Raw genomic sequence first — 15,100 nt, forward strand, 5'->3', positions numbered from 1 at the left:
TTTAAAATTAGTTTTTTTAATAATTTTTCCAAGGAAGATAAAATTTAACGTTTCGACGTCAAATTTCATCTTTCTTTCTTCGAAAAATTATTGGAAAAACTAATTTTAAAACAGAAGATACCTAAAATCAAAAGCATTTAGAGGCATCAATATATCAAAAGGTCTAAGAAATAGGGAATTGAAGAAATTGGGAAGAAATTCATTGTCTCTCGGGACAGCGAAGCGAGCAATTCTCGAACTACTAGATCTTCGAGGAGCTTAGCTTAGATTTCTATTTTATCAGTCCAAAATGCTGTCAAGAAGACGTCTCTTGCACAACCTATTATCTCTTTTTACCAGTATATAAGTCCGTAACTATTTTTCTTCCAGACATTCAATATGGATGCCCAAATCGGTGAATCTTCCGCGTGTGCAACAGCGTTAATGTGTGGAGTGAAGACAAATTTTGAAACAGTAGGACTGGATGCTAGAGGGCGTTTTGAAAATTGTTTCTCCAGTTTCTCGTCAAGAGTTCCATCTTTGATAGATTGGGCTCAAGAATCAGGTGAGAAAATTTAAATAAAATTTGATAAGTAACTTAGCCTAGTTAGTTAACGGATGATATTAAATTCAGCGCATATATATTGGTGTGCCTTCAATGTATTCAGCTATTTCTCTACTTTCCAACATATTCTCCATTAAACATTTGTTTTCTAATTTTCCGGAACAAAAGAAATGGTAATAACAATATTTTTTAAATAATAATCAATCAGATCTCAGTCAAATGTCAAAATCAATAACATAAGTATCATAAAGAATGAAGATTTGAAAAATTTGCATTAAAAAGTTTGTACAGTATTTTTAGTTCTATGAGGAAATATTAGATTATAAATTTGAGAACTGTATTTTTCATTTATTTGATTAAATTAATTTTAGTATTATGTGGGTGATATGAATGACAATTATAAATCTTCCAGAATTCATTGGTTTCCCATACCAATCGAATGAAATTTTATTGTCTTAGTTTCCAATAAATTCAGTGTCAAGTACAAATAATAATTGTTTAACATTTTCTCATTCTCATAAAATTGTATATTATCAATTTCATCATACACAAGGGGTAAAATGATATCATTATTGAAAAGAATGTAACTTTTTAATCAAGTAAAATGGTATACGAGATACTGAAGTACATATTTTTTTGTCGAGTTCATCTTAGTTATATTACTATCCATCAGGACTTCTAGCAATATACCAATTTGCACAGATATGTTGTCGTTTCTCATTTCTTGAGTGAATAAAAGCTTTCCTCCAGTTCCTTGATATTTATCTTTGTACTATTTTTGTTCGACGTTAATGATTCTTGTGCGATTCCGTAGTTTGAGAAACTAAAAATACTAGAATATTTTTGTTACCTTCTTTATCGTTACCTGGCTCACTTCTAATCTGTGTTTCATATTTAAACGCCGATTCTCACTCATTTGGTGATCCAACTGATGAATACATTTGGAGAAACGATGAAAATCTAGAATGCTTCTAGGGGATTAAAACCAATCTTACAACCAATAGAGCTTTCACCTATTTTCTCCTTTTTTCCTCTTCGCCTACACCAGAAAGTGCAATAAAGACAACAGTTGTAATTGGCGTATAGCGAAAAAAAGGTAAAGGAATTATCTTGTTACACAAACAAAGATAAGGAAAATATGTTGTAAAACCATAAGTCACTATTTTCAGTTAGTATCATAGACCAAATATGAAATGCGAGTTTCATAATGTGGTACTAGTTCCTTGATCCTGTCACGTTCTGTGTCCAATTCAATATTGCAAACCACGGCTTAATTTCAAGTAGCCAAATTGATGTGTAGACAAACACGGAAGAATTGGTGATGTGTAAAAAAAATCGTGGAGTTCCTTGTAGAGTGAGAAAACTGCATAACATCAATTTGGTGAAGCAGTTTAATGGGGAGCACCTCGAATATATACTTCTGTCGATTGTGTGCAGCTGTAATACAAAAGTATAATCCACGCAATATTACACATAACGACTTCCTTATTTCTTTCTTTCAATTATCATATTGAAAATTTCACTTATCAAAGTGTAGCGAAATGACGGAAAAAGTCCAAAGTAGGTAATTACTTACATTGGAGTAGGTAATTTTATCCAAATTTCAAATTTTGTGCATATCTCATTCTACTGAATTCACCCATAATGGCAATTGTTTTTTTGCAAAAGGAAATTGAGGAGATTTGATGATTTGATAGATTTTATCGTTCCCAAAATTTTTAGACGTTAAATTACTTCCTTCTATGGTCAATATTTTCTATAGACAAAGTTAAATATAACTATAAATTTTCAAAGAATTGTTATGTGCTTTGCTATGTTAAAAAGTATTCTGAGTTCTCTATTTGTATGAGACTAATTTATTTGAAACGTTCACAACCAAAAAAAAATTAATCCATTTCGAACAAACAAGAGACACTAGGGTCAAATATACGTCCAATTGACCAGTTCATTAATCATATTTATGTTGAAATAATAGATTGGGATCTTTTTGTGACATCCAAAATTTGTTACAGTTTGATGAATGTCATCAATAATGTTGAGTTATCAATCATTATTCAAAATTAAGATATTCAACTCCACGTTAGTACAAATTTTGAAAAAGTATTATTGAATTATTAAGTATTATTGAATTTCACATTTCAATAATTAAAAGTGCATCAAAAATCCTTTGATCGGACTTTTTAGATCAAAATTCGTAGACCGATTAACAGCGACAGTGTTGTTGACGACATTGTTTCTTTTTATTTAAATAAAGATCTCGAAAATCGACATCATTTCATTTTATTATATGGTGTTTTTATATAAGAATAAGTACAGACAATTGCGATCTAGACTGTGAAATACATGAAAGCACAGTGTTTCAACTGCAAATTAGCAATATATCTACAAACACGGTGCTCCAACGAAAGCTGGACACCAGAAACTAGGAGTTTCTTTAAATCGTGGGAAAATACATCAATTTCATTATCTTTAAATTGATTTATATTTTATATAGCACTAATAACACAAAAAAACTTGAAAGTACACGAAATTAACAAATTAAATGTTTGTAAAATATCAGCTAATCTTCATGCAAGAATACAACCTGATTTTATCGATTTTTTCTACATTTGCAACTACCTCCAGGGTCAGTAATCGGTATTGTGCCACAATTTTCTGCTGTAACTCTCCAAGATCGGCGGGCGGAGTATATCTTATATTTTAGTTGTCGCCACAAAAAATTCAAAGACGAGAGATTCGGTGATTTGACTTGCTACTTTATTGCATCTCTGATTTGCTACTTTATTGAATCTCTTTAGCCAATACAAAGCGCTAGAAAATGTGGGTTACAAAACTGTCTAGGTGGTATTCTTAAACAATCATTTATTATTGAGTTAATAACGCCTCGCATTAATTCAAATGAGTTTTTCCATTGAGATTTCCGTCTATAAACAATGGTCTGATAATATGAGACGAGGCGAAGGAGACTTATCGTGCAATTAATGTGAATTACACAATTGAAGTCCACAGTTTGGATCCTCATTCAACCTCTTCTAATAAAATATAACGTATTTTTTCTCATTGTGAATAAATATATATTTTATAAGAATCTGTGGAATGTGAAGCTACCTTTGGAACACAATTTATATACCAAAAAATACATTTATACAATACAATATTTCATTTCGTTCTAGGAAAATCGACAGGAATAGTAACAAACACTAGAATAACGCATGCTACCCCTGCAGCACTTTATGGACATTCCCCTTCTAGGTACTGGGAAGATGATTCTAAAGTACCTCCAACTGCAAGGAAATCCTGCAAAGATCTTGCACGACAACTTATAGAAAATGATCCAGGAAGAAATATTAACGTAAGTTGGATTTTGAAGAGAATACGAACTTTCCCATGGTCTTGCTTAATAAAATGATAGAATTATTACAAGATGATTGGAAACAAAGAAACAAGAATGTCATACAAAACTGACAAAACTTGAATTTTCATAAATATCCTAGATTATATTATTTGAATATTAAAATACTTTTATGGTCACTTTTTTGTCCAGTCACTACAACTTTTCTTTGATTGTAAAATGCAGAAAGAAACAAACAACTTAGAATCTACTCAAAATATCCTACAGATTTTAATGAAATTCATGAAACAAAATTGAAAACCTCTTTGCATCTATTCAGGTACACTTTATTATTATTGTTGTATAGGAGATAATATTCACTGGTATTTTATTTCATCAGATATATTGAGATTTATGAGGTGAGTGATCCATTAATTGATATCAGAATTGGATCATCTCTTCAAGAAAAAACATATGAAACGATCTAATATCTAAAAAAATTACACTCCCAATGTATGTGGTAAAACTTTTGGTGAATCATGTAGAATATTACAATCAAGAGGAAAGATATGATTTTATTTATGTAGAAGCTTTCTTGGCAAGCAACTTCCTGAAAATATGAGGAAATGTACTGAAATAAAATACCGCGAAACCGTAAAATTTTACAAAATATTGTCTGAAACAACTTCATTCCGATCAATATACCGTATAGGTTGCCCCAATATCCTTATCTTACGCCAAAAAAATAAAATTTTCGTGAGAATGAGCATAAAATTATATATAATATATGATAAAAAACGAGCACTCTAAAATTCGACAAATTGATGCATTTACTACACTTTAAAAGTTTGTCTGTTTAAATATGTTTGATATTTAATATGGTGTAATTTCATTTTCTACATTGAAAATTAGGATAATTTGGTTCAACCCACGGCTCTAAGTCGCATGTCTATTCATTTTTGTTGACTCTTGTCCTAAAATATTTTAATTTAATATCTATATAAAAAAGTTCTCCCTTCTTTCTGGTTTAGTTTTAAAAAAACCATATAAAGTAACCAGATGGAAAAGGAAAATTTCCGAAAAATCCGCTATATAATTCATCAGGAGCAGAGGCAAGAAAACCTGTAAAACATGTTGCATGAAATTCTTGCTTTTCTCAAAAGTGAAACGATAGGCAGAAATACATAGATGTCATAATACAATTTTTATCTTAGTTCGCAATAAGAAATCGCAAATAATGGCGATGTACACTTTTTAGGAGAATGTACAATGTGGAAAATCAAAATTTTTTGTTAGTAATAAAGGCTCTAAGTCCGTCAGCTTGGCGTTCCGCAGAGCGATTTCTAGAAACTTATTAATTTTTCCAATTTAGTTTTAACGGCTGTTGATAGATTTAATATTTAATAATTTCACTTGAGCTCATGTTTGCGACTTAGGACGAAGGCAGGGAAATTGATTTTTTAGGAGATCTCCATATATTTTGCATCTTTTATAATTTGCAGGATGATTCCCGTCGCATCACACGTTTAACATTTTCTGATCTGACCTTCCTCCTCCCAGTATGACTTAGTTCGGCCGTAAAGTTGACATCTGAAACATTGAGAAATTTCTCGCCATTCCCTTAGAATTTCTTCAAGAAATAATTAAACAGCCAAACTTTCCCTCTATGAGTACGATGCTATCTATGGACAAAGGCTACGGTCCTCATATCCACTATTCTTAAAACCAAAACAATTGAGCTGCGCTGAGTGGTAGACGGTCTCGGTTAATTTTTTGTAAGGTTTGAATTAATACTATGTCTTAGTTTATGTTTGACCTTGGTCTGCTGACATCGTCACTTATATAACGCACTGCAGTGAATTGATTCATTCATATCCCAATATTGTTGGGAGATCATTACAATCACTCCTGTGCCTGACTTTTGAATACTTAAACGACCGTGAAATAATGCGATGCACTTAAATAGTTGACATTTCTAATGAAATAAGACATTTAAAAAGATACATGTAATTGAATTTTAATTAACATTATGAAAAATATATCAACAACGAATTTTTCACATGTTCAAAAAAATTTAGTAGGCCTTGTGAAATGAAGAAAACAGTTTTGTAATAATTTCGAATCAAAATCTCATTATTTATCATGAATGTTTGAATAAAGTGTTAGGTATTGAGTGGGAGATTCTTATTATGTATTTGAAAGTCGAAACAAATAGTTCATATATCGAATAATAATTCAAATTATCAACTCTATACAGTTTGTTTTGATCAAACTTCTTCTAAATTAATATGGAATTCAATTGTCTCCTCGATGTTTCAATAGTTAATTAAAAAACTTGAATAGAAAAATAAGTTTCATATTTTCAACAGGTATTATTGGGAGGCGGTCGACGACACTGGTTACCTAAGGTTGCACATGATCCTGAGATGACCAAGGAAGAAGGTAGACGATTAGATGGTAGAAATCTTATCGACGACTGGCTTAGAGACAAAAAGAAACGCTTGTCTAAAGCTCATTATGTCTGGAATAAAGGACAGCTTGATCAGATTGACTATAATGAAATTGATTATTTATTAGGTGAGTTTGATACAGTTTATCTTTGACTATGATTTTATATCAATATTTAGACATTTCTTACTGGTTTTTGTGGGGTTTTAGTCATTCTACCTAAAATATATACTGGTTTATCTAACTGGTACTCAAATGACGTGAAAGAAAAAAATAAGTTGGACGCCACCGTCTTTTTATCGGAACGAAAGCTTTTCTATTATTAATATCCCAAAAAAAAACTATAATTCCTAAAAACTTTCATGGTGTGGAAATTAGAATGCTAGCGGTCAGTCTTGTACGAGGTACTGTCAAAAATATCAGTCATACTCATTATTCATAATATTGAAAATTATTAAGATTCTATGCAGAATTTAAAATTACTGTCAAATAAACAGCTACGTTTGGATAAGTTTGATAAGTTTGAATACCTCTGTGTTACAGCATTTGAATGATCTGGGAAGTTCCAAAATGTCTGCGAGTGTTATTATTGATCTATAAGAACCAAATCAAAGTAATGCACATCTAAATATTCTGGATTGTTTTTGGTGTCTGATAGTACACTGAACACACTGTTTACACTACCACTACACTACCTCTCACAATTACACTGTCTGACACCCGTTGCGATAACCAAGTTATCGTCTCTGAAGATGTTGGTGTAGTGGTAGTGTAAACGGTGAGTTTACACGACCACAGTGTACAAAGTGATTTTCACAAAGTGAAAAAGAAGAAACTAATTGAATGTTCTAGAGTTTTTGCTTGTTGAATAGCTAAGCATCTAAATTCAGGATCTGATAGTTGGATAGATCTATTTTCCAAACTTGTTATCACCGATCTTTTTTGTTTCATAGTATGATACGAATTGAAGTTTAAATATCTTACCTAACCTAACCAAGTTGGTTTCGTATACCGTTCTGCACTTATGTTATTGTTAATTTCATATAATGTCACATCAAGAAAATTGATTCTATTATTTTGCTCAACCTCGATTGTGAATTAAAGTTTTTAATGATGAGAATTGAATTTTTTATTCATGTTTTCAATTTTATTCTTTGGTACAGCAGTAATTCAATCATCTACATATCGGAAAAAGAATGGAATATTTATATCAAGTTTGCTTAGAACCGTTTCCTCAAGATCTTCCATTACCAATTGTGCTATAACCTGATACCTGACTATGAACACACTATTGATAGTATTCATTTCCCACTATTTATAAAAAGTTCACACTATCACTCAAGTAATGCTTCATAAATTACATGAAATTTATTTAACTTCTTTCAAATGTTTCATTATTTTCCAATAAATATATCTGCAGGATTGTTCTCCTATTCTCACATGGATTTCGAAACAGACAGAGATCCAGGTCCCCACGGAGATCCATCACTAGCCGATATGACACGATCTGCTCTTGCTATACTACTGAAAAATCCCAAAGGATTTCTTCTAGTCGTTGAAGGTGAGTAGACATGTTCACTATTTAGAACCATTTTTGAAATAATGTTTATAATAAAAAAGAACTACATTTTCATCAATTACTGTTCATAACCTTTTGGACCAAAACAAATTCAACACAATTTGTGGGCGAAAAAGAGAAATCAAACCATTAACCATATAGTGCAAGTATTCAATCAAAGATAGATAACAATGGTTCACCTTTATGTTTCATATTGTACTGATTATCTTCTTTGGACTTTCACAGATTAATACTATAAAAAATAAAGTACGCCGGTCCTATACGACACTGTGGACAGTTTGGATGCATTTACGTGTCTAATAAAAGTGCAAATTTTGCTGACAATATAAGCTTTCATCTCCAACGATAATTGTAATTGAATGGAGATTTTTATATTCGAAATTTTGGGTTTCATTTTTTGGTCTCGCAATGATCAATATGAATCTATGTTTATGGATATAACAAATACAAACCTCAATGAGGTCACGGATACCATGTAACAAATATCAACACCACTTTTCAACAAAACTAGTTAACAAACTGTGATCAGTCAACTGCCCGCTGCATACTCAATAAATACATAGGAGTTGGAAACGGTTAAATTGCGGAGACACTCATTTTTGACGTAACTACATCAATTAAAAATAGCGGGAAAATAGGAGAATACGTAGAAATCGCAGTTGAAATCAAACAATATTAGAAATTGCAAACTGTTCTCAACGAAATGAACGCCATCCAATGAAAAATTGCCACAAGTTCTATGTTGTAATAATCTTCCCCGGAGTTTTTTTCCTAATATTTAGCGTCCCATAAGGAATTTCGTAGTCTCAAGCAACCCTCTGTAGACTCCATTCGTCTTCAATAACCTTTTCTAGTGCCTTGTACCTTCTTGCACCTAGCTTCCTTTCATACACTCGTACTATTTTCGATCAGTCTGAAAGAAGAAAAAGATAAAAAAATAAATCACATAATATATTGCACAATTTGGCCCCATGGATGTGATCAATTTGACCCCACCGTTAAATTTTTAATTTCCCGCAAAGATATAAGGGCAAAATAAAGAATGTTATCACTATATTTAGCATTAAAAACTTGTAGAGGTACTGAATCTTTGATATTATCTCAGTTATTTCAAAAATAAGATGAAAAATGGCACATGTCATCATATACGTATCGTGGTCAAAGTCGAACTATCTAACTATCAATGTTAGATATAGAAAGAATGATATTCAATATATGTGCCAAATTCTCATTGTTTTGTTTTCATTTTAGGAGGACGAATAGACCATGCTCACCACTATAATAATGCGTTTAGGGCTTTGGATGAGACACTCGCTATGGAGACAGCCATTTTGGCGGCATTGGCACTAGTTAATCCGACTGAAACTCTTATAGTTGTTACTTCAGATCATTCTCATGTTTTAACAATGGGTGGACAAGCAACGCCAAGAGGGCATCCCATCTTAGGTATTTATTGAATTTATCCTTGTCGTATTGAGTTCTTTGTGTTTTTCACAACCTTATTTCATCCCAATCAAATAACATATTTTCTAAATCAATATTAAAATAACGTTTTCTTCTTTTCTTTCAAAAAAGTTCAAAATTATTTTTTCAAGCAAATGTATATATTGGTTATATCAGCAACTGCTTACTTAGGTCCAGACAGTAAAGTCTCAGATGTTGATGGCCAACCTTACACAACTATCTTGTATGGTAATGGTCCAGGATATGCCACACCAAGGATAGTTCCAATGAATCTCAGTTCTGTAGGTGAAGATAGAAATCAAGTGCACGGATCTGCTGTACCAAGACAATGGGCTACTCATGGTGGAGAAGACGTACCTGTATATGCTTTGGGGCCACTAGCCACTACATTATTCACAGGTAGATTCCGAAATTTGTTAACTTATATAAACCTGCTCTATACAGTATACTTTCTGATATTTTGTAGTGCTCTGCTAAAGCTATTAGTGCATTCTGTCCATCACTTCTGATCGCAGTTTACGCATACCGTCTTCGCTTTTCTGATCCTTACTGTATTGTACAATCTTCTCAGTTCCTTCAAAAATTATATCCTTGCTGATCAATAGTCCATCAGCTATTTCATTTCTTTCCGCTGTGTATATACAGGTCAGCCTTTGAATCCTGGAGTTGTCTCGTTGTCGACTTCTGCTATTTAAAGAAATACTTCCATTCAAATATATGGGTTGCACCAATAATTTTTGCTGCCAATTTTTGAACATCTTGATTTATTTAATTCGTTTTTTTTAATTTTTGTTCCACGAAAGTTTACTATACAATGGCATGTTGAGGACTATGACTTTGAGATTCAGTTCATGCTTTCTAGTCAAAGCTATTTAATATATGTTTCCATCATAATCGATATGAAGTTGATTAGTCTAAATGATTTTGGATTTCCTATCTAATCTAATGCGATTTATCCTATACAATTGTTCTCTAATTCTTGTCCCTGTTCTAGTATATCTATAAAAACTCCTCCGATAACAGGTATTTTGAAACATTGAAAATTCCTGATTGTGTCTTTGCTCAGCCTTTTTTAGTCTTAATATGTGCTTAGCTTTGCAATCTTTTGTCTATTATGACTGTTACGAGTATCATCTTCAGGACTTGGTTTACTTTCTGAGAAATGAAATTCTAGTAATATAGAATGAGTGTTACCTCTATAAATTCCTGGTGAGTTTTGCCGGGCTCAAGAGGTTCCGGTTTTGTTTTAAGTTCATAGTTTTGATAGATGCATATTATATCAGAAAGTATCTTTGTTTCTCATAAAAACTTGACTGATCAATACGAATGAATCGATTATTGTTCTCAATTCAGCTAAATCTTCCGGTCCGACTCCATTTTGAGGTTAGACCTATCCTCTATTTTATTAGTCCAATGGTATATTTCTTCGAATTCGTTAATGACGTAAAATAGATTGAAAGAAATTCATAAAACTACCAACTAAGTGTGTGAAGCCACAAGAAAAAAGTACTTTTTGTGAAAGTAGCAAAGTCTTTAAGTGGAAATATAATTGATTATTTGAAGGACAACGGCTTACTTAAATTAATTTATTGATTGATGTGGCGTCTTGAATATTGGTTTTTCTTCTGAAATTAATTGGATTCGATCAGTATTCAAATTACTCAGATAAATATTAAGTTTGTTGATTTTGAGTGCTATTCAAATCGTTGTGAATTTTCATTGGTTAGATTGAAAATAGGTTAAGTCATTATGAGTGAACTTTAATATTCATTGATCAGCTATGAATGATATTGAGTTTTTATACTTAATAGTAAATATCACAGTAACAGTAATTGTTACTTGTGTGGCTATGATTACCACACCTTTTTGTTTATACAAATTTCCGCGTAGTTTTATTTTTGTAGTCGTACAGTTTGTTTCTAAATTCAGGCGACAAAATTCAGAAGGTGATTGCACATATGAAATCAAGATGGGTCTTTCCTATAACAAAATTTCCTAAGCCAAACCCATTCCAAGATATCATCCTTTAAAAGGTGGTAACTAAAATTGAGATATTATTTTTTTTCTAAAATTTTAGTAAAGCTAGAATCTTGAAAATCTGTGATTTTCGTGCACTCAAAAATGACTAACGACGGGTATTTTTTTAATAATTCTGTTACATTTCCAGTATTTATTATACACATAATTTTTAAAACAATTATAAATTATGGTGTTAATTTTTTTTTCTGCAGGTATTGGTTTTGGGAAAAATCAGCACAAAAAATATATTTCAAATAAAACAAGAAATTTTATGTTATAATTTCATAAAGCTTTTTGACATGAAATAAAGTAAGGTTCTAGCTCTACTGAAATTACATAAAAAAAATAAAAAGCCTAAAAAAAATTTTTGAGGGCGATATCTCGGAAAGGGTTGAGCTGAGGAAATTTTGTTACAGGAAAAAATCATCTCAATTCCATACAAGCAGTCACCTTCTACATTTTGTCGCATGAGGCTGCAGCCTGTAAGTGTGGACTTAGAATCTATTACTTTTCAGGTACATTTGACCAGAGCTACATTCCACACGCTATAGCCTATAGTGCTTGTCTGGGAGAACATAGACTTCGGTGCCAGGGTCTTGATAACTACACAGGAGCACCCTTAACAGTGCAAATCGGTAATTGTGCTCAACATGAAATAACTAATGGTATCAATTCCGGACAACCAATAGTGATAGCAAGTAGTGTAAAGTCTGATGACGGCCAATTGCGAATAATTACCAATTCTGGCAGAAAACCTGTATATACAAATTCAATAGTTTTCATTGTAATTATATTTATAAAGACGTAAAAACGGTTGCAATGTGATAATTGGGAGAAACATTTTTTTACAGTGGTGTTAAGTGATTCGATTTCAAGATATTATAATTAACAAACTGTGTACAGAAGACATTTATACAATAAAATGGAGCTAGAATAATTGAAATAAATGTTTAATTTGTTTGATGTATGAATAATGATGTGTATTTATAGAGAGTGTCTGAATATGAGAATATATTCAATGGTTCGAATACAATATTTTTTTCAAATTATAAAAAGGTTCATCGATTAGTATTTACAAACAATAATTTAGAGGTAGAGCATTCTAAAATGGCAACACCGTCATTTTAATGTCTATTTTTATAAGGTGTATAAAATTCAATAAAACTGCTAAAAATCAAATTTTCAGTAACAAGAAATAAGTACAGGCTACATCATATTCTGTTTACGAATAGGGATCATTTTGGAAATATATAGTATTTCATCGGCTAATATGGATACATTAAGAGTAATGTGTGAAGTAAGCTAGAAATAATCAAAAATTTATTTTAATTCTGTTCAATTAATTCTACATTCTATCAGATTTCTTGATTTCTAAATAATATTGTTCTCAATAAAATTTCAACATAATTTCTGAGGTTTCAACTTTGCTATAACTGAATATGACTGATAATTTCATTATCTAATCTATCATTCAAAGTATTTAGTTCTTTTAGAAATTTCCCAGCCAAGATTTGAATTTCACGTAAATTTGTTTGCCACCTTTGAGAAATTTGTCCAGCAAACGAATGCAACTTCGAGATTTCAGTCTTTCGTTTAGATTAACTCATTCAAAGGTTTTTCAAATTCCGTTTTAGTTTTAATGGAGATTTTCTGAAACGTATTTTATTAATGTACCGAAGCTATTCATTAAACTTCTTTAATCAGTTTATTTGGTCGGGCATACATTTTAAGTTTAATCATATCTTTTGAAAATAATTCAAGTCTACTAACTGAATGAATTTGATAACAAACTAATTTACTATTTACTATATTTCAATTTCTTCAATGCTCACGCTAAAATTATGATCATTAACTTTATGTTCTGTTAATCCTAAACTACCTAATATGTAGCCTAGGTGTTCAATTGAACTTGAGCTTGAAACGCCGGCTTGCTATCTTCATGGATAACCTGAAAAGATTCAGTATTGGTAATCATATGATTGCTAATCTTTTCGGATTTTTGGGAAACAAACTTATGGTTTCATTTATTTCTGTCTGCTATTTTATTATATTTTAGCTTAATTTTATTTTGTTGCTCCATATACTAATCCATAAACTTAATCTATTCTTGGAAATTTATCTTTTCATTCAAGATTTTTTGCATTCAGTTGTTTGGTTCTTTTTATTCATCATTTGTGATACATATCGTTAAAAAATGGTATAATTTCTGTTTTCTTCTATTCGTTATAATCTTCATCATCTATTAGGATTGATATCATGACGGTTAAGATTTTCATGTGGTTCATAAAAAAGTGAAGTGGAAGTGAAATTTGATACACTCATCAGAGCTGGTTTGTAATTACTCATAGAAGTTTCACGATGAAAATTTTAAATACCAGGGTATGCGTTTGTCTATAATTTGATTGGTTCTTTGATTTTCATTTATTATTTTGATTATTATTATATTATTATTATGTGTATTGCAGTGTCTTCTATTATAATTTTGAGATAGTTGTGGTCTTTGAGATCATATATTAAATGGAGGCTGGTTTTTCAAAGATTGAGGAAACTAAATATTATGTTTTGGAGGAGGTCGATTTCTTTGATATGTTTCGACATCAATTTGAGATCTTTCATTATCTAATACTTTACGTTCGTACATGGCTTGTTAAAGAGATGGAATTTATTTATGGTGGTCGCTGTAAGGATTCAAAAGTCCTGCTTCAAATACTGTAAGGGCTTGATTAGTATACATAGTGTCTCTGTTATCAGAATGTATAGCTAAATGTTGTTTGACGACTTGTAATTTTTAAGAGATTTATTCATAATTACATCTATAGTTGGACCTGATAACTTGCTTCAGTAGAAGAGAGTTGGATAAATTGTTATTTTAGATTATTAAAAGATTTCAATATTTTTCAGACTGTCGTAAAAAGTATGCTACAACTTTCAACTTGTATAAAAAATCAATCTTATATTATGGTAGAAATATATGATGAAAGCACCAATTTAAGAATAATTGTTAGCCAATTAAATGAAAATTAAACGAAAAGACTTACAAGAGGATACACTAGAGAGTCATTTGCGGGCTACTTCCTTGTCTCGATTTATCTGAAGGAACAAACGAGCTGAAGTCACCATCATCACTCGATTCACAAAGTTTATTTTTTAGTTCGAATGCCGTCTAAATTTCTTGGAAGAAAATGCAGTCGTCCACCACACAGAATGTGTATTTTAGTACCTTCAGTATCCTATTTGCAACCCCAATTGAATTAAAATATAATTTCACATAATGACAAAGACTTATTTTTCTTGAAATGTATTACAAATAAAAAGGAAGCACACATTTCAGCTGATAATAAAAAAATGTGCTCAAACACCTCAAGACAAATAATGTGGAAATTGTCCTGTGAGCACTTACAAAATTATTACTTCATAATTATGTAATTGTCTACCATTCAACAGGTCTGAGTATAAATCAAACATAGTATTAAGTTTATTCTAAATTACATACATATCGTCATAACTTGCTAATATTCCGATTTCTGTCAAGTTCGGAAAAAATTTTATTTTAAAGTTTCTCAATAAACCGGGTCATCTGCAGTTGAAGTTGATTAGAAGTATAGAATATTCGCCTCTCTAGTCAGTTTATTATTCAACAAATTACGAATAAACAGTCAAACGGAAACATTTAATAATCCTGAAGCTACAGTCGCTTGAAATTGAAATTATTAGA

General features: G+C 31.2%; 1 protein-coding gene across 2 annotated transcripts in view; it reads left to right on the plus strand.

Moving 5' to 3' along the window:
* LOC130449352 (alkaline phosphatase-like) overlaps positions 1 to 12,332 on the plus strand; it is a 30,769-nt gene extending 18,437 nt beyond the window's left edge. For both annotated transcript variants that reach the window (XM_056787122.1, XM_056787123.1), the window contains exons 4-10: positions 370 to 544; positions 3,718 to 3,896; positions 6,245 to 6,452; positions 7,744 to 7,884; positions 9,154 to 9,348; positions 9,538 to 9,765; positions 11,901 to 12,332. In XM_056787122.1, the coding sequence (XP_056643100.1) occupies positions 370 to 544; positions 3,718 to 3,896; positions 6,245 to 6,452; positions 7,744 to 7,884; positions 9,154 to 9,348; positions 9,538 to 9,765; positions 11,901 to 12,193 (1,419 nt within the window). In that variant the 3' untranslated portion in view covers positions 12,194 to 12,332. The remainder of the gene's footprint in view (positions 1 to 369; positions 545 to 3,717; positions 3,897 to 6,244; positions 6,453 to 7,743; positions 7,885 to 9,153; positions 9,349 to 9,537; positions 9,766 to 11,900) is intronic.
* The last annotated feature ends 2,768 nt before the right edge of the window (positions 12,333 to 15,100 follow it).

Source organism: Diorhabda sublineata, chromosome 10 (genome assembly GCF_026230105.1).
Source record: "Diorhabda sublineata isolate icDioSubl1.1 chromosome 10, icDioSubl1.1, whole genome shotgun sequence".
Classification (NCBI taxonomy): Eukaryota; Metazoa; Arthropoda; class Insecta; order Coleoptera; family Chrysomelidae; genus Diorhabda; species Diorhabda sublineata.